Source organism: Phoxinus phoxinus, assembly GCF_949152265.1.
Source record: "Phoxinus phoxinus genome assembly, chromosome: 8".
Lineage (NCBI taxonomy): Eukaryota > Metazoa > Chordata > Actinopteri > Cypriniformes > Leuciscidae > Phoxinus > Phoxinus phoxinus.
The window spans coordinates 38,744,008-38,766,507 of NC_136883.1; the positions used below are offsets into that span (position 1 = coordinate 38,744,008).

Below are 22,500 nucleotides of genomic sequence, written 5' to 3' on the forward strand. Positions count from 1 at the left end.
TCTGTCCATCATAAAAGTGCATCTATCCATCATAAAAGTGCATCTATCCATCATAAAAGTGCATCTGTCCATCATAAAAGTGCATCTATCCATCATAAAAGTGCATCTGTCCATCATAAAAGTGCATCTATCCATCATAAAAGTGCATCTGTCCATCATAAAAGTGCATCTGTCCATCATAAAAGTGCATCTATCCATCATAAAAGTGCATCTGTCCATCATAAAAGTGCATCTGTCCATCATAAAAGTGCATCTATCCATCATAAAAGTGCATCTGTCCATCATAAAAGTGCATCTATCCATCATAAAAGTGCATCTGTCCATCATAAAAGTGCATCTATCCATCATAAAAGTGCATCTATCCATCATAAAAGTGCATCTATCCATCATAAAAGTGCATCTGTCCATCATAAAAGTGCATCTGTCCATCATAAAAGTGCATCTGTCCATCATAAAAGTGCATCTATCCATCATAAAAGTGCATCTGTCCATCATAAAAGTGCATCTATCCATCATAAAAGTGCATCTGTCCATCATAAAAGTGCATATATCCATCATAAAAGTGCATCTATCCATCATAAAAGTGCATCTGTCCATCATAAAAGTGCATCTATCCATCATAAAAGTGCATCTGTCCATCATAAAAGTGCATCTATCCATCATAAAAGTGCATCTGTCCATCATAAAAGTGCATCTGTCCATCATAAAAGTGCATCTATCCATCATAAAAGTGCATCTGTCCATCATAAAAGTGCATCTGTCCATCATAAAAGTGCATCTGTCCATCATAAAAGTGCATCTGTCCATCATAAAAGTGCATCTGTCCATCATAAAAGTGCATCTATCCATCATAAAAGTGCATCTATCCATCATAAAAGTGCATCTATCCATCATAAAAGTGCATCTGTCCATCATAAAAGTGCATCTGTCCATCATAAAAGTGCATCTGTCCATCATAAAAGTGCATCTATCCATCATAAAAGTGCATCTGTCCATCATAAAAGTGCATCTATCCATCATAAAAGTGCATCTGTCCATCATAAAAGTGCATCTGTCCATCATAAAAGTGCATCTATCCATCATAAAAGTGCATCGGTCCATCATAAAAGTGCATCTGTCCATCATAAAAGTGCATCTGTCCATGATAAAAGTGCATCTGTCCATCATAAAAGTGCATCTGTCCATCATAAAAGTGCATCAGAATTCTACATGCTGAATTGGCCCTAAAAACCCAGACGACATCCAACTATTTTTATAACTGTCAAGGGAACAAATTAAAATAATATAATTTCAGATTTTTACATTTGAACCCTTTTGTCTTATTTTAAATGGTTTGAGTCATCTTGTGCTCATTAGACGTCTCCCTGTTTCATTAGTGAGACCTCTAAAGCATGCTGGGAGGTTTGTCCCGGTACACTGCTCTGATTGGTTCCGGTGATGATGGCGTGTGTCATGTGACGCACCTGGATGGCGTGACAATGTGTCTCATGCACCAGGACGTCTTGTTGCCGCCCAGGTACGAGTTTCTCTGAGTGTCTTCATACGCCACGCCGACGCGATACTCCGTGTCTTCGTCCACCTCGATCTCCCAGTAATACTGACCTCTGATGGGCACCAGGTCTCCCAGAACCGCCACACACCTGCAAGACACACACACACACACACGTCATGAGCTGCACTGGCCACAACACACACACACACACACGTCATGAGCTGCACTGGCCACAACACACACACACACGTCATGAGCTGCACTGGCCACAACACACACACACACGTCATGAGCTGCACTGGCCACAACACACACACACACGTCATGAGCTGCACTGGCCACAACACACACACACACGTCATGAGCTGCACTGGCCACAACACACACACACACACGTCATGAGCTGCACTGGCCACAACACACACACACACGTCATGAGCTGCACTGGCCACAACACACACACACATGTCATGAGCTGCACTGGCCACAACAACACACACACACGTCATGAGCTGCACTGGCCACAACAACACACACACACGTCATGAGCTGCACTGGCCACAACAACACACACACACGTCATGAGCTGCACTGGCCACAACAACACACACACACGTCATGAGCTGCACTGGCCACAACAACACACACACGTCGTGAGCGACCTGGCGAAAGTGCTGTCACTGAAGGTCATGTGACTGAGGGGAAGATCTTCATCCAGGTAGAACATGGTGAGGCCGTCAGCCGATAGGGAGAGGCTGGGATGAGCTGTGTCTTCCAGGAGGTGGAAACACGTGCCTGCGCACACACACACACACACACACACGTCACAGTTTAGTTGGTCTCTCTCACACACACATACTGCACTGGAGATGTTCAGAGGTTCGCTCCGGTCACACACACACACACACACACACCTGCAGTAGAGATGTCCACAGGTTCACTCCGGTCACTCACACACACACACTTGCGGTGGAGATGTTCACTCCGGTCACACACACACACACACCTGCGGTGGAGATGTTCACTCCGGTCACTCACACACACACACACACCTGCGGTGGAGATGTCCACAGGTTCACTCAGGTCACTCACACACACACACACACCTGCGGTGGAGATGTCCACAGGTTCACTCAGGTCACTCACACACACACACACACATGCGGTGGAGATGTCCACAGGTTCACTCAGGTCACTCACACACACACACACACACACACACCTGCGGTGGAGATGTCCACAGGTTCACTCAGGTCACTCACACACACACACACACACACACCTGCGGTGGAGATGTCCACAGGTTCACTCAGGTCATTCACACACACACACACCTGCGGTGGAGATGTCCACAGGTTCACTCCGGTCACTCACACACACACACACCTGCGGTGGAGATGTCCACAGGTTCACTCCGGTCACTCACACACACACACCTGCGGTGGAGATGTCCACAGGTTCACTCCGGTCACTCACACACACACACACACACCTGCGGTGGAGATGTCCACAGGTTCACTCAGGTCACTCACACACACACACCTGCGGTGGAGATGTCCACAGGTTCACTCAGGTCACTCGGGCCGCCGGTGTTCACGGCTCTGACGCTGATGATGTAGTGTTTCCAGGGCTGGAGCTGCACCAGACACTCGCAGGACGGGATCGCCACCACCGACCTGCCGGAGAAACAGCTGCCTTAGGGTTACACTAACCTGACCCAACCCTAACCCAATCCTGCCAGAGAAACCGCTTCCTTAGGGTTACACTAACCTGACCCAATCCTGCCAGAGAAACCGCTTCCTTAGGGTTACACTAACCTGACCCAATCCTGCCAGATAAACCGCTTCCTTAGGGTTACACTAACCCGACCCAATCCTGCCGGAGAAACCGCTTCCTTAGGGTTACACTAACCTGACCCAATCCTGCCAGATAAACCGCTTCCTTAGGGTTACACTAACCTGACCCAATCCTGCCAGATAAACCGTTTCCTTAGGATTACACTAACCTGACCCAATCCTGCCAGATAAACCGCTTCTTTAGGGTTACACTAACCTGACCCAATCCTGCCAGAGAAACCGCTTCCTTAGGGTTACACTAACCTGACCCAATCCTGCCGGAGAAACCACTGCCCTAGGGTTACACTAACCTGACCCAATCCTGCTGGAGAAACCGCTTCCTTAGGGTTACACTAACCTGACCCAATCCTGCCGGAGAAACCGCTTCCTTAGGGTTACACTAACCTGACCCAATCCTGCCAGAGAAACCGCTTCCTTAGGGTTACACTAACCCGACCCAATCCTGCCGGAGAAACCGCTTCCTTAGGGTTACACTAACCCGACCCAATCCTGCCGGAGAAACCGCTTCCTTAGGGTTACACTAACCCGACCCAATCCTGCCACCGCTTCCTTAGGGTTACACTAATCTCACCCAACCCTGCCAGAGAAACCGCTTCCTTAGGGTTACACTAACCCGACCCAATCCTGCTGGAGAAACCGCTTCCTTAGGGTTACACTAACCTGACCCAACCCTGCCAGAGAAACCGCTTCCTTAGGGTTACACTAACCCGACCCAATCCTGCCGGAGAAACCGCTTCCTTAGGGTTACACTAACCCGACCCAATCCTGCCAGAGAAACCGCTTCCTTAGGGTTACACTAACCTGACCCAACCCTGCCAGAGAAACCGCTTCCTTAGGGTTACACTAACCTGACCCAATCCTGCCAGAGAAACCGCTTCCTTAGGGTTACACTAACCTGACCCAATCCTGCCAGATAAACCGCTTCCTTAGGGTTACACTAACCTGACCCAATCCTGCCAGATAAACCGTTTCCTTAGGATTACACTAACCTGACCCAATCCTGCCGGATAAACCGTTTCCTTAGGATTACACTAACCTGACCCAATCCTGCCAGAGAAACCGCTTCCTTAGGATTACACTAACCTGACCCAATCCTGCCAGATAAACCGCTTCTTTAGGGTTACACTAACCTGACCCAATCCTGCCAGATAAACCGTTTCCTTAGGATTACACTAACCTGACCCAATCCTGCCAGATAAACCGCTTCTTTAGGGTTACACTAACCTCACCCAATCCTGCCGGAGAAACCGCTTCTTTAGGGTTACACTAGTGTTAAATTCGTCAGACGAGACGAGACGAAATATGTTCGTCAACGACTTTTTTTTCCATGACTAAGACGAGACGATGACGAGACTGCACTACTGTTCAAAAACGCTGACTAAGACTAAATTAACATGCATTATTGTTGACGAAAAAAGACGAGACGAAAATGTTTTGCATAAAATAAAAAATAAGATAAAATCTCTCTTCATTTTCGTCTACAATCGTCTCTGCTTTTTCATCAGCTGTTACGCCTTTAAAATATTCCGAATGAGTTCGCGCTGTTGCAAAAAAATAGCCTCCTGGAAGTTCCGGGAGTCTCCCGCATATTGATAGCGGCTCACTGATGCCCACGAATTAGTTAAAATCTCCGGAATCTAGAACGAGCGCGCCCGCGAGACAGAGACTGTGCTCCAAACCGCGTAGCGCGTGCACGGCGGAGAGAGAGCAAGAGACCGCGCGCGTGTGCCTCATGAAGTATCATCATGAAAAAAACTCAGCACCGGGGAGCACCCCCAAACCTGAAACGTCTTCCCGCGCCTTTGTAACTTCAGTCGTCTGTTGGACCCCAGCTTTTGAATTGTGTTGGTTAAAATAAAATACTCTTCAGAACAGGTTCCTCATTTGTAAATGTGTCTCCTCAGAAATTGAAAACCAGACATGTTTAACAGTTGCATTCAACAAAAATCATTCAACAAGTGTATTTTGTCAGGTTCTGACATTTAACCAATATTTGAGATATGTGAAACACTTTTATACTGAAATGTTAATCAGAAATAATCTCAGTAATAATGTGTTATTAAAAAAAAAAGACTATTTTTTTTACTAAAACTTGACTAAAATGAAAACACTTTTAGTCGACTAAAACTTGACAAAGATACCTTAAGTTCTCTTTTGACTAAAACTAGACTAACAAAAAAAGATATGTGAATGACTAAATATGACTAAGACTAACAAGGACATTTGGCACAAGACTAAGACTAAGACTAAATTAAAAATAGGTGACAAAATTAACACTAGGTTACACTAACCTGACCCAACCCTGCCAGATAAACCGCTGCCTTAGGGTTACACCAACCCAACCCTAACCCAATCCTGACCTAAACCTCACCTAGAAAAGAGACGATGACTCGAGGATGTAAAAAAGATGTTCCAGTAATAGTGCTTTTCTTAAACCTATCCGTTGTGACCGGAAGTGAGCAATCCTAGTGTTAACCCTTGGACTGGGATAGTGTTGGGATCTATTTCTGAACCCGTTCTCATACCTAAACCTGCCTTTGTTACTTTGTAATTAGATTAAATTTAACCCCAGACTTACCCTCACATTAAACTAACCCATTCGATCTAAGCCCGTACCAACCCTTACCCTGTGTGTGTGTGTGTGTGTGTGTGTGTGTGTGTGTGTCACTGACTCCGTCGCAGTGTTGCTGCAGTCGGTGTCGCTCTCTCTGAACTCCAGTGTATACGATTCCACAGGGTTTGTGTTTCCAGAGTCCCAGCGGATCAGCGCCGCGTCCAGGCTGCTCACACACTGCCGGGGCCTGATGACGGGAGGAGAGGGAACTGCACACACACACACACACACACATACACACACGGTCAGAGCAGCAGGACAGCTACACACACTCTCACACACACACGTACCCGTCATGTACACGGCTCTCTCGCTGGCCGGGCTGATACCGGTGGTGTTGGTGGCCGTGACCCACAGCTCGTACTGGGCGTTCGGGAGCAGATCAGACACTGTGCAGTGAGTCTCCTTCACCTTCAGCTGAGACACTGACACACACACACACACACACACACACACACATTTACTTACATTGCATCTCAAGGTACACTTTTTTACATTCTTATCAGTTCTTGCTTTCCCTGGGAATCGAACCCATGACCTTGGCGTTGCAAGCTCTACTGTTTTGAGCGACAGGAAAGTACACACTAATACACAACTACACAAACACACACTAATACACAACTACACAAACACACACTAATACACAACTACACCAACACACACTAATACACAACTACACAAACACACACTAATACACCACTACACAACACAGCTGCAGTGTGTCAGCAGTCGAGCGCAAACCCTGCACTTCACTGGTCAAATCACAAACACCGGCCCTGAACCCTGACCGCGGTCTAGTGTCGGCAGCTCGTCCTGGTGGACGGATGGGTGACCAGAGATACGGCTTGCGGTTCTGAACTGGTTTGGGTAATGGTGTGTTTACCGTCCTGCAGCGGCTCCATGGTGCAGTCGTCTGAGATCAGGCGCCAGTAAAGCTCGTAGAACTCCACGGTGTCGTCGGAGAACAGACTCCAGCACACGTGCAGCGACGTGTCCGTGGCCGAGTTACAGATCTGAGGGTTCATGACCGGAGCCGATGGAGCTGGACACACACACGCAAACACACACACACGCGCATGCACACACACACACACACACAAACACACACACAAACACACACACACGCACGCACGCACGCACGCACACACACAGAGAGGCTTATATCCTAGAGTATTTGTTCCGAAGATGAACGAAGGTCTTCTGTGTTTGGAACAACATGAGTAATTAATGACAGAATTTGTATTTTTTGGGTGAACTATCAATTTAAGTGAGTGTTGTTGTTTCCATCCAGCCTTTCTTATACCAGAATTGGCATAAAATATATACATGGAAACCCAGCAAATATAAAAGAGCAGTGATGGTGTCTGACCTGGAAGTAGGGGTGTGCGATATCATGATTTTTGATCGAGGACGATCTGCTTTTGAAGAAATCTCGTAGTATTGTGCATTCAGTCTGCAGTTCTGGCGCCTCCGTCTCAACATACTGTACAACGCGACGAATATGTTAACGCCGAGGAACGGGACGCTGCAGTTCACAAAAGTTCATTATTTGCATGCGCTTTAAAGCCTTGCTGGTTAAACACGTCATTCGCTGATGCGCTGTTCTAACCCGAGGCCCACATGCAGTAAAGCCTGGTTACTGGACTAAGTTATCTTTTTCAAGTCTTATCAGTAGTGATATAGACCAATAGTAAACATGATGCCGCTTGCCCTTAAAGGGATAGTCCACCCAAAAATGAAAATTCTGTCATTATTTACTCTCTAATTTTGTTCCAAACCTGTATTCATTTCTTTCTTGCGCTGAAGACAAAATAATATATTTTGAAGAATGTGGCTAACCAAACAGTTACTGGTGCCCAAAGACTTCCAAAGTAGGAAGAAAATGTACAATGGAAGTCACTGGGGTACATCAACTGTTAGGTTACCCACATTCTTCAAAATATTTTTTATTCTCAACAGAAGAAAGAAACTTATTCGGGTTTAAAACAACTTGATAAAATCGTGAATTGTGATTTTCCTGAAAATAATGATATGATATTTTTGCCATACCTGGAAGCACGTTTATGGAGTCCATCATCTGTCGGACATCGGACAGATCCGTCGTGGGAACATCAAAGTCCAGAGACATTCCTAGCTTCAGATCCACTTCCTTACTGGAAAACTGCTCAACTCTGATTGGACAGAATATGACAGATAATTCCAGATTGCTTTACACATCATGTCTGTGTTAACTGTGATGGTCACTTTATCGTCCACTGTCATTCCAGATGTAGGACGTGCACTTTGAAAGCACAAAACACGGACTGTTGACATTCATATCTAACGTAGGAATGAATGTCGAGCCTCAAATGTTCTTGGTTCGCACGTGACCAATCGTGACGCAGCAGGTTTGAATATGACGACTTTCAGTCTGTTCAGTTCAACTTTAACATCCACTCGTTGTGTGGAAAAGAGCAATATGAACATTCTGCTACACATCTCCTTTTGTGAAGGCAATGCAGAAATGTTTTATAGTATTTGGCAACCTTTTCTATCATACTTTAAAAAAGAGAAAAACTGGTAATTTCTTCTAAATGTAATCCGTTCTGAGGATTTGGACGCATTCTTCTAGAAGTGCATTAGTGAGGTCAGGGACTGGTGTTGGACGAGAAGCTCTCAGTCTCCGCTCTTCATCCCTTCATCCATTTCCTCATCAAAGATGTTCTATCGGGTTGAGCTCAAGGACTCTGTGCAGCCAGTTCCTCCACACCACACTCCTCACCACACTTTACACCACTGCATCCACACTCTTTACACCACTGCACCCACACTCTTTACACCACTGCACCCACACTCTTTACACCACTGCACCCACACTCTTTACACCACTGCACCCACACTCTTTACACCACTGCACCCCACGCTTTACACCACTGCACCCCACGCTTTACAACACTGCACCCCACGCTTTACACCACTGCATCCCACTCTTTACACCACTGCATCCCACGCTTTACACCACTGCACCCCACGCTTTACAACACTGCACCCCACGCTTTACACCACTGCATCCCACTCTTTACACCACTGCATCCCACACTTTACACCACTGCATCCCACGCTTTACACCACTGCACCCCACTCTTTACACCACTGCATCCCACACTTTACACCACTGCATCCCACGCTTTACACCACTGCACCCCACTCTTTACACCACTGCATCCCACACTTTACACCACTGCATCCCACGCTTTACACCACTGCATCCCACTCTTTACACCACTGCATCCCACACTTTACACCACTGCATCCCACGCTTTACACCACTGCATCCCACTCTTTACACCACTGCACCCCACTCTTTACACCACTGCATCCCACTCTTTACACCACTGCATCCCACGCTTTACACCACTGCATCCCACTCTTTACACCACTGCATCCCACACTTTACACCACTGCATCCCACGCTTTACACCACTGCATCCCACTCTTTACACCACTGCATCCCACTCTTTACACCACTGCATCCCACTCTTTACACCACTGCACCCCACTCTTTACACCACTGCATCCCACTCTTTACACCACTGCATCCCACGCTTTACACCACTGCATCCCACTCTTTACACCACTGCATCCCACACTTTACACCACTGCATCCCACGCTTTACACCACTGCATCCCACTCTTTACACCACTGCATCCCACACTTTACACCACTGCACCCCACTCTTTACACCACTGCATCCCACTCTTTACACCACTGCATCCCACGCTTTACACCACTGCATCCCACTCTTTACACCACTGCATCCCACACTTTACACCACTGCATCCCACGCTTTACACCACTGCATCCCACTCTTTACACCACTGCATCCCACACTTTACACCACTGCATCCCACTCTTTACACCACTGCATCCCACACTTTACACCACTGCACCCCACGCTTTACACCACTGCACCCCACGCTTTACACCACTGCACCCCACGCTTTACACCACTGCACCCCACGCTTTACACCACTGCACCCCACGCTTTACACCACTGCATCCCACTCTTTACACCACTGCATCCCACACTTTACACCACTGCATCCCACACTTTACACCACTGCATCCCACACTTTACACCACTGCATCCCACTCTTTACACCACTGCATCCCACTCTTTACACCACTGCACCCCATGCTTTACACCACTGCACCCCACTCTTTACACCACTGCACCCCACTCTTTACACCACTGCATCCCACACTTTACACCACTGCACCCCACTCTTTACACCACTGCATCCCACACTTTACACCACTGCACCCCACGCTTTACACCACTGCATCCCACGCTTTACACCACTGCATCCCACTCTTTACACCACTGCATCCCACTCTTTACACCACTGCATCCCACTCTTTACACCACTGCATCCCACTCTTTACACCACTGCACCCCACTCTTTACACCACTGCACCCCACGCTTTACACCACTGCACCCCACGCTTTACACCACTGCACCCCACGCTTTACACCACTGCACCCCACGCTTTACACCACTGCATCCCACTCTTTACACCACTGCATCCCACACTTTACACCACTGCATCCCACACTTTACACCACTGCATCCCACACTTTACACCACTGCATCCCACTCTTTACACCACTGCATCCCACTCTTTACACCACTGCACCCCATGCTTTACACCACTGCACCCCACTCTTTACACCACTGCACCCCACTCTTTACACCACTGCATCCCACGCTTTACACCACTGCACCCCACGCTTTACACCACTGCATCCCACGCTTTACACCACTGCACCCCACTCTTTACACCACTGCACCCCACTCTTTACACCACTGCATCCCACACTTTACACCACTGCACCCCACGCTTTACACCACTGCATCCCACGCTTTACACCACTGCATCCCACGCTTTACACCACTGCATCCCACTCTTTACACCACTGCATCCCACTCTTTACACCACTGCATCCCACTCTTTACACCACTGCATCCCACTCTTTACACCACTGCATCCCACTCTTTACACCACTGCATCCCACTCTTTACACCACTGCATCCCACTCTTTACACCACTGCATCCCACTCTTTACACCACTGCACCCCATGCTTTACACCACTGCACCCCACTCTTTACACCACTGCATCCCACGCTTTACACCACTGCATCCCACACTTTACACCACTGCACCACACTCTTTACACCACTGCACCCCACTCTTTACACCACTGCATCCCACACTTTACACCACTGCACCCCACTCTTTACACCACTGCATCCCACACTTTACACCACTGCATCCCACACTTTACACCACTGCATCCCACACTTTACACCACTGCACCCCACTCTTTACACCACTGCACCCCACTCTTTACACCACTGCATCCCACACTTTACACCACTGCACCCCACTCTTTACACCACTGCATCCCACACTTTACACCACTGCACCCCACTCTTTACACCACTGCATCCCACACTTTACACCACTGCATCCCACACTTTACACCACTGCATCCCACACTTTACACCACTGCATCCCACACTTTACACCACTGCACCCCACTCTTTACACCACTGCATCCCACGCTTTACACCACTGCATCCCACGCTTTACACCACTGCATCCCACGCTTTACACCACTGCATCCCACGCTTTACACCACTGCATCCCACACTTTACACCACTGCATCCCACACTTTACACCACTGCATCCCCACACTTCACACCACTGCACCCCACGCTTTACACCACTGCACCCCACTCTTTACACCACTGCATCCCACACTTTACACCACTGCATCCCCACACTTTACACCACTGCACCCCACTCTTTACACCACTGCATCCCACACTTTACACCACTGCACCCCACGCTTTACACCACTGCACCCCTCTCTTTATACCACTGCATCCCACACTTTACACCACTGCATCCCCACACTTTACACCACTGCACCCCACTCTTTACACCACTGCATCCCACTCTTTACACCACTGCATCCCACACTTTACACCACTGCATCCCACGCTTTACACCACTGCATCCCACGCTTTACACCACTGCACCCCACACTTTACACCACTGCACCCCACTCTTTACACCACTGCATCCCACACTTTACACCACTGCATCCCACTCTTTACACCACTGCATCCCACACTTTACACCACTGCATCCCACACTTTACACCACTGCACCCCACGCTTTACACCACTGCACCCCACTCTTTACACCACTGCATCCCCACACTTTACACCACTGCATCCCACGCTTTACACCACTGCACCCCACGCTTTACACCACTGCATCCCACTCTTTACACCACTGCACCCCACTCTTTACACCACTGCATCCCACGCTTTACACCACTGCATCCCACACTTTACACCACTGCACCCCACGCTTTACACCACTGCACCCCACGCTTTACACCACTGCATCCCACGCTTTACACCACTGCATCCCACTCTTTACACCACTGCATCCCACACTTTACACCACTGCATCCCACGCTTTACACCACTGCACCCCACGCTTTACACCACTGCACCCCACGCTTTACACCACTGCATCCCACTCTTTACACCACTGCATCCCACGCTTTACACCACTGCACCCCACACTTTACACCACTGCACCCCACTCTTTACACCACTGCACCCCACTCTTTACACCACTGCATCCCACTCTTTACACCACTGCATCCCACACTTTACACCACTGCATCCCACACATTACACCACTGCATCCCACGCTTTACACCACTGCACCCCACGCTTTACACCACTGCATCCCACTCTTTACACCACTGCATCCCACGCTTTACACCACTGCACCCCACACTTTACACCACTGCACCCCACTCTTTACACCACTGCACCCCACTCTTTACACCACTGCATCCCACACTTTACACCACTGCACCCCACTCTTTACACCACTGCACCCCACTCTTTACACCACTGCACCCCACTCTTTACACCACTGCACCCCACGCTTTACACCACTGCACCCCACTCTTTACACCACTGCACCCCACTCTTTACACCACTGCACCCCACTCTTTACACCACTGCATCCCACACTTTACACCACTGCATCCCACACTTTACACCACTGCACCCCACACTTTACACCACTGCACCCCACTCTTTACACCACTGCACCCCACACTTTACACCACTGCACCCCACGCTTTACACCACTGCATCCCACTCTTTACACCACTGCACCCCACTCTTTACACCACTGCACCCCACTCTTTACACCACTGCACCCCACTCTTTACACCACTGCACCCCACTCTTTACACCACTGCATCCCACGCACGCTTGATACAATACTTTTTGCAATATAGTGTAGGTGCAAAGGTATATGCTACTATACAACTGTCTACTGTTAAGATGTCGAAACAAATGCTATTTTTTGGTGGTAGGGTTCTTTTTCTTATCTCTGTTAAACTAAACATCTTTTGTGTTCTGCAGAAGAAACAAAGAAAGTCACCCTGGTTTGAAACCGCATGAAGTTGAGTAACTGATGACAGAATGATTATTAGACACGCCACACACTGCATTCACTTACCTCTTCATGATAGACATGACAGCCTGTCAATCAGAGAGAGAGAGAGGGAGGGTCAGAACGATTGATTATGTGGTTCTCTACTAACCGTGATCAGTGCTGATCTCTGACCTGCAAGAAGGCGCGCTGGTCTCGCTGTCGGTGAACTCCCTGCGCGCGCTCGATCAGCTGTTTGGACGCGTCCAGGGTTTGCCCGCAGCACAGAAGCTCGCCGTACAGACGCTCCAGCGCGCGGCTCTTCTGCTCGCCCAGCGCCGCCGCGCGCGTCTCGTGGCTCTGCGAGAGCGTCTGCAGGACCTCGTTGTAATGCTGCTCCAGGTTCTGCTCCTGACGCCCGAAGTTCTCCTGAACACACACAAGCTGCGATTTATAAAAACAAACTTGACGGAAAAAACTGCTGTTCCAGTGCCAATACATGAGAACTGAGCGACTGAGCCTGGGTTCTCCCAAGGGGGTTCTCCATGTCACTGATGGAGTTTTGGCTGTTTAGTCGGGCACAGTTAATTTAATATTCAGCAATATTATTGATCTCCTGCATTGATCATTATATGAGAACTGAGCTGGACGATGACATCAAGGTTTTCTCCAGAACGGCTATATATATAAATGAACAAAATTAATAACTTTTTTTTCAACAGAAATGAACATCTCTGAACTTCCTTAAGCTGGACTGTGGCGCTATGTTCTTCTAGAAACACACTTTGTTGCATTATTTTCCTGTTATCTCTGTACAGCGTCTTTTAAACAATCTGTATTGTTTTCTTTATAACAATTTCTTTATAGAAATAAAGGTGACTTGAGCACCTGTGTGTGTGTGTGTGTGTGTGTGTGTCTGTGTGTGTGTCTGTGTGTGTCTCTGTGTGTGTGTCTCTGTGTGTGTGTGTGTGTGTGTGTATCTCTGTCTGTGTGTGTGTGTGTCTCTGTCTGTCTGTGTGTGTGTCTGTGTGTGTGTCTGTGTGTGTGTGTGTGTGTGTGTGTGTCTCTGTGTGTGTGTGTGTGTGTGTGTGTGTGTGTGTGTGTGTGTGTCTCTGTGTGTCTGTGTGTGTGTCTGTGTGTGTGTGTGTGTGTGTGTGTGTGTGTGTGTGTGTCTCTGTGTGTGTGTGTGTGTGTGTGTGTGTGTGTGTGTGTGTGTGTGTGTCTCTGTGTGTGTGTGTGTGTGTGTGTGTGTGTGTGTGTGTGTGTGTGTGTGTGTGTGTGTGTGTGTGTGTGTGTGTGTGTGTGTGTGTGTGTGTGTGTGTGTGTGTGTGTGTGGAACATGCCGCTCGAGTCACACACCTCCACCGTGATGAAGATCTCCTCCAGGTTACTGGCGAAGTTTTCCATCTCCACGATCTTCTGGCTCAGCTTACCACTACTGTGGGACAGCTCCTCCTGGGAGAGCACACGGTCTCGTCACACACACACACACAGACAAACACACACACAGGTACGAGGAGCAGATCACCCGTGCAGGAGTGTGTGGCCGTCTCACCTTGATCTGCTGGGCGGCGGGGCCGAGCGCGAGGAGCGTGTGACGCGTGTGTGCCGCGGCGCCGGAGTGTGTGAGGACGCGGCAGTGAGAGCAGAAGGCATCAGGTGTGTGTGTGTGTGAGTCCTGCACCATCACAAACGCCTCTTCATCGTCAGCCTCATCTTCCTCACTCAGCTCCTCCGCGATCACACACAGACTCCTCGCGTCATACGCCTCCATCCTGAGCAGAACACACACTTCAGGCTCACATTCACACACTCACTGTCTGTTTACATACATTATTAGCATGACTGTGTATCACAATGTTGCCAAAGCATTAACATATTATATATAAATGAAACACACAAACAAAACATATCTTATCTTATATCTTGCTGAATGTTAATTTTATTCTGTTGTGTATCTTATTTTCCGTGTGTGTGTGTGTGTGTGTGTGTGTTGGGGAAATGCATTACAGTTACATAATCAGATTACTTTTTTTCAAGTAACTAGTATAGTAACGCATTGCTTTTAAATTCACAACAAAATATCTGAGTAACTTTTTCAAATAAGTAATAACTTTGTTTTCTTATGTATTGATCGACTGAATTATCACATGGACTAAATGTGAACATGCATTAATCATATCTCTTGCACAAAAACAATTCATTTTCCTCAAATTAATATAAATAAACAGTGAAATGCAAACTCATAATATTACACAAACCAGCAACAATTAAATATGTTAAATTACACAAATATACTTCATGTATTTAATCTCACTTTATTGAGCGATGTCTTGCTGTAGATCTTCAGTGATGCAGTGCAACAGAGATGACGATCACTGACGGTTATTCTTCACATCACAAAATAGTTTATTTGTTACAGAACAGCAGCAAGCCCAGCTCATGTACGGAACAGTAACGCAACATTACTTTCCATAAAGAGTAACTAAGTAATGAAATTAGTTGTTTTAGAGAGTAATGCAATATTGTAACACATTGTTTTTAAAAGTAACTTTCCCAACACTGGTTGCAAATGTTTATATTTCTATCAGTCGTAACACAAGCTCATTATCACTATATATCACTATACACGATATATCACTATACACTATACACTAAATATCACTATACACTATACACTATATACACTATATACACTATACACTACATACACTATATACACTATATATCACTATACACTATATATCACTATACACTATACACTATATACACTATACACACTATACACTATATACACTATACACTATATATCACTATACACGATATATCACTATACACTATACACTAAATATCACTATACACTATATACACTATACACTATATACACTATATACACTATACACTACATACACTATACACTATATAACCCTATACACTATATACACTATACACTATATATCACTATACACTATATATCACTATACACTATATACACTATATACACTATATAACACTATACACTATATACACTATACACTATATATCACTATACACTATATACACTATACACTATATAACACTATACACTATATACACTATACACTATATATCACTATACACTATATACACTATACACTATATATCACTATACACTATATATCACTATACACTATATACACTATATACTATATACACTATCACTATACTATATATCACTATACACTATATACACTATACACTATATACACTATCACTATACTATATATCACTATACACTATATACACTATACACTATATACACTATACACTATATACACTATACACTATATACACTATACACTATATACACTATACACTATATATCACTATACACTATATACACTATACACTATATACACTATACACTATATATCACTATACACTATATACACTATACACTATATACACTATACACTATATACACTATACACTATATATCACTATACACTATATACACTATACACTATATACACTATACACTATACACTATATACACTATACACTATATATCACTATAAACTACATACACTATACACTATATATCACTATACACTATACACTCTATATCACTATAAACTATATACACTATACACTACATACACTATATATCACTATACACTATATATCACTATACACTCTATATCACTATAAACTATATACACTATACACTACATACACTATATACACTATACACTACATACACTATACACTATATATCACCATACACTATACACTCTATATCACTATAAACTATATACACTATATGCTACATACACTATATATCACTATACACTATATACACTATACACTACATACACTATATACACTATACACTACATACACTATATATCACTATACACTACATACACTATATATCACTATACACTATATACACTATATATCACTATACACTATATACACTATACACTACATACACTATATATCACTATACACTATATATCACTATACACTATACACTATATATCACTATAAACTACATACACTATACACGATATATCACTATACACTATACACTCTATATCACTATAAACTACATACACTATACACTATATACACTATACATCACTATATATCACTATAAACTACATACACTATACACTATATATCACTATACACTATATACACTATACACTATACACTCTATATCACTATAAACTACATACACTATACACTATACACTATATACACTATACATCACTATATATCACTATAAACTACATACACTATACACTATATATCACTATACACTATATACACTATACACTATATATCACTATACAATATATACACTATACACTATATATCACTATACACTATATACACTATATAACACTATACACTATATACACTATACACTATATATCACTATACACTATATATCACTATACACTATATACACTATATAACACTATACACTATATACACTATACACTATATACACTATATAACACTATACACTATATAACACTATACACTATATACACTATACACTATATAACACTATACACTATATAACACTATACACTATATACACTATACACTATATATCACTATACACTATATACACTATACACTATATATCACTATACACTATACACTATATATCATTATAAACTACATGCACTATACACTATACACTATATACACTATACATCACTATATATCACTATAAACTACATACACTATACACTATATACACTATACACTATATACACTATACACTATATATCACTATACACTATATACACCATATACACTATATAACACTATACACTATATACACTATACACTATATAACACTATACACTATATACACTATACACTATATACACTATACACTATATATCACTATACACTATATAACACTATACACTATATAACACTATACACTATATACACTATATATCACTATACACTATATAACACTATACACTATATATCACTATACACTATATAACACTATACACTATATAACACTATACACTATATACACTATATATCACTATACACTATATAACACTATACACTATATATCACTATACACTATATATCACTATACAATATATACACTATACACTATATACAATATATAACACTATACACTATATATCACTATATAACACTATACACTATATATCACTATACACTATATACACTATATATCACTATATAACACTATACACTATATACACTATATAACACTATACACTATATATCACTATACACTATATATCACTATACACTATATATCACTATACACTATATACACTATATAACACTATACACTATATAACACTATACACTATATATCACTATACACTATATACACTATATAACACTATACACTATATATCACTATACACTATATATCACTATACACTATATATTACTATACACTATTATATTACTATACACTACATACACTATATATCACTATACACTTTATTTATTTTTATTTTATTAGTTTATTTAATAGGGACTATGCATATTCATGTACATTTTTGTATGACAATACAGCATGTAAATATGCCAGAGTTAGCAAAAAGATGCTACTTTTCATCTGCAGTCCCTATGGTAACATAAAAACTAACAAAAAGGTAACCAACAATCAAACAACAATCATTCACTATGACAACAGTACACATAGATAAAAATAGACAATAACAATACAAACAAAAATAATAAATATTACAGTTACAGTTTTTCTCAGTCGCTTTGGTGCATTTCTCACATCACTATTTACATTTGCACAACAGTTAGTTCAACCTCCACAACATTTAGTCATTTGTGCACATCATAGTAGCAGTTTCTCATTCCTTCCAACAAATTGCAAATGCTTTTGGACATGCATCAATTGCTTTCATACAACTCTCTGCTGTTTTCAAACATTATCATTTGCTTATGTCATGTCAATCAAAATTAACTATACTTGTGAACGCTGAATAGTCATTCCATATAAAACTAATAGTCCTCCTTTCATTGCTTGAGTCATTACATACAAAAATATTGAACTAGTTGTCAAAATCTGTCAAGCAAATTTTACAAAAAACATTTAATCTTTTTTTTTTCTGAAAATGTCTCCTAAATTGAACAATTTATCTTAGGTGAATCTCAACTTTCACTGATGCGAAGGGGTGTGTGAAGCATTACTGTAGTTGCATCCAATGATAAGCCACTTCTCTACAATCACTGTCAGAGCTGAACCCCATAAACCCCCACTTTACAAGCATATATGAACCAAGCAGGACATAGTGTGTACCATTTCTACAATACTGTGACATAAATGGAAGGCCAGCCTCGTGGAAGAGGGGTGAGGGTGAGAGTGCAGGACGGGGAAGGGGAAGGGGAAGGGGAAGGGGAAGGGGACGGGGACGGGGAAGGGGAAGGGGAAGGGGACGGGGACGGGGACGGGGAAGGGGAAGGGGAAGGGGACGGGGAAGGGGAAGGGGAAGGGGAAGGGGAAGGGGAAGGGGAAGGGGAAGGGGAAGGGGAAGGGGAAGGGGAAGGGGACGGGGACGGGGACGGGGACGGGGAAGGGGAAGGGGAAGGGGAAGGGGACGGGGAAGGGGAAGGGGAAGGGGAAGGGGAAGGGGACGGGGAAGGGGAAGGGGAAGGGGAAGGGGACGGGGAAGGGGAAGGGGACGGGGAAGGGGAAGGGGAAGGGGACGGGGAAGGGGAAGGGGACGGGGAAGGGGAAGGGGAAGGGGAAGGGGAAGGGGAAGGGGACGGGGACGGGGACGGGGAAGGGGAAGGGGAAGGGGAAGGGGACGGGGAAGGGGAAGGGGAAGGGGAAGGGGAAGGGGAAGGGGAAGGGGAAGGGGAAGGGGAAGGGGAAGGGGAAGAAGAGGCCAAGTACATAGGCGGATCCCCGATGAAATCAGGGCTACAATTGTGGATCATGTTGTCAATCACGGCCTCACAACGGCTGAGGCTGGTCGAAAAGTGCAGCCAAATGTTGGGAGAACCACTGTAAATTCAATTATTCAAACATTTCGTCGGGAGAACAGGTGTGTATAAATGGCATATCCACAGTCTTGCTCCATACAACACACAACATCTGCTGACTTTGTTAGACACTCTTTACAGGGACATAATCCCTGAGAATGAGAGGGGTCTAACTGGAGACCATCTGATGTTGTTGTTCTGGATTGCATTGATATTTGCTGTGATGATGAAATGATGTGGCCAGACAGAGAGGAACGTCTGGATGTGCATGAATGATTACAGTACTATGTATGTTGTGTGTTCAGTTCCAATATGTACTGCAGTATTGCTTACAGTTGTGCACAGCTCTACCCAAAGGGAGTTTATGTTTGTTGTAAATAAGGGTGTATTTTTTCTTTTGCACAATGCTGTGAACAAATTAGAATTGCAAAGAGCATATGCAGTAAAAATGTGAAACATTCAGTGTCTTGTAGTTACCTCACTAAATACAGTAATGTGTAACTTTACTGTATTTTTCAAATGGCTGTGAAAATAGTATATAGTGCCGTCTTGAGCATTTTCAGGTAGTGTCACCAATATCCGCTTTTTTGCATTGGAAAACATTTACAGAGTAAACTGTCATAATGAAAACATGACAAAGCCATTTGACTATCTTGTTCATAAGCAATGGTGTCAGGACTTTTCATCTTCACGACACTGACACTTTCATTGACATGAATACTTGCTTTTGAGGAATGAGCGATCCATTTTGAGCAAGTGTCACGCTTTTGCAGGTTATCAACTAGGTTTTGCAGTTTGTACTAATTGTTTTGAGAACTGCATTAACTGTTGTGCAAATGTAAATAGTGATGTGAGAAATGCACCAAAGCGACTGAGAAAAACTGTAAGAGTGAGTACATCTCTGGTTCTCTAAGAGCCACTGTTTTAATTGAGTTTTAAATGTGGTGAATGTAGGACACTCGTATCACAAGGGGCAAGCTATTCCAAAATTTACCGCCTATTATTGACAATATATTTTGTCCAAAGGTGGTACGTCTAAATGGTATCATACAGTCCCTTTTACAGAGGCCTGTGTACTACCTCCGCTTGCAAGTTTTTGAAAAGAAGCATTCAGCGGAGGCGGAGCAAGATTATTTAACACCTTATAAACTAGACAAATATACTTGAATCGTTTAAAATTGTCAAAACTTAAAAAATTATGTCTCTCTAAAATATTGCAATGGTGAAATGACCATGGCTTTTTATCAAAAGTTTTTATGGCTTTCTTAAATAAAGACTCAATAATTTTAAGACTCGATATGCTAGTTAATGACCAATTAATAAAACAATACTCAATATGTGAAAAAATCATAGTATATAAGAACAACTTGGCTGCTTTGATGTTAAGAAATGGCCTAACTTGTTTAAAATTCTGCAAACTGAATTTAACTTTATTTGTCACCTTTTTTACATGATTTTTGAATGTTAAGGTGGAGTCATATATAACTCCTAAATACTTAAATTCATTAACAATATTAAGTTCCTGTCCTCTAAAGAACACATTAGAATGTGATATCTTCACACTTTTTTTGGTGAACGCCATACAGACTGTTTTTTTTGGTGTTTAAATAGAGACATGACTTAGTGAGCTAGTCATCAATGTGAGCCATTGCTGATGTAAGTGTGGCTGCTATCTCTAAGTAGTTCTTATCAATTGTAAAGATTACAGCATCATTTGCATACATCTGGACATCAACATTTTTACATGCCTCTGGCAGATCATTAATAAAAAGTGTGAACAAGATCGGACCAAGTATGGACCCTTGGGGGACCCCTACTGGACATTCACTAAATGGAGACTTTGAGTCATTAATACGAACACAATGTTTTCTACAGGACAAGTATGATTTCATCCAGTTGAGAGCTTGCTCAGAGAAATTTAAATATGTCAGTTTAGATAAAAGAACTTCATGATTTACAGTATCAAAAGCTCGCTTTAGGTCTAAAAAGACAGCACCAACATAAGAACTCCTATC

The 22,500-nt window shown here is 43.6% G+C and overlaps 1 protein-coding gene across 3 annotated transcripts in view; it reads right to left on the reverse strand.

Annotated features, from left to right (window-relative positions):
* The window catches only part of fsd2 (fibronectin type III and SPRY domain containing 2), a 25,402-nt gene that overhangs the window by 1,849 nt on the left and 1,053 nt on the right, over positions 1-22,500 (reverse strand). The window contains exons 2-13 of one of the 3 annotated variants that reach the window (XM_079620545.1): positions 15,798-15,870; positions 15,036-15,255; positions 14,840-14,935; positions 13,676-13,909; positions 13,568-13,590; positions 8,012-8,133; positions 6,846-7,004; positions 6,253-6,387; positions 6,021-6,171; positions 3,035-3,168; positions 2,155-2,287; positions 1,464-1,640 (exon numbers count right to left, since the gene is read on the reverse strand). In XM_079620545.1, coding sequence (XP_079476671.1) covers positions 1,464-1,640; positions 2,155-2,287; positions 3,035-3,168; positions 6,021-6,171; positions 6,253-6,387; positions 6,846-7,004; positions 8,012-8,133; positions 13,568-13,590; positions 13,676-13,909; positions 14,840-14,935; positions 15,036-15,254 — 1,583 coding nt within the window. In that variant the 5' untranslated portion in view covers position 15,255; positions 15,798-15,870. Of the gene's footprint in view, positions 1-1,463; positions 1,641-2,154; positions 2,288-3,034; positions 3,169-6,020; positions 6,172-6,252; positions 6,388-6,845; positions 7,005-8,011; positions 8,134-13,567; positions 13,591-13,675; positions 13,910-14,839; positions 14,936-15,035; positions 15,256-15,797; positions 15,920-22,500 lie in introns of all 3 variants that reach the window. The other 2 variants (XM_079620546.1, XM_079620547.1) reach the window with 2 other exon arrangements.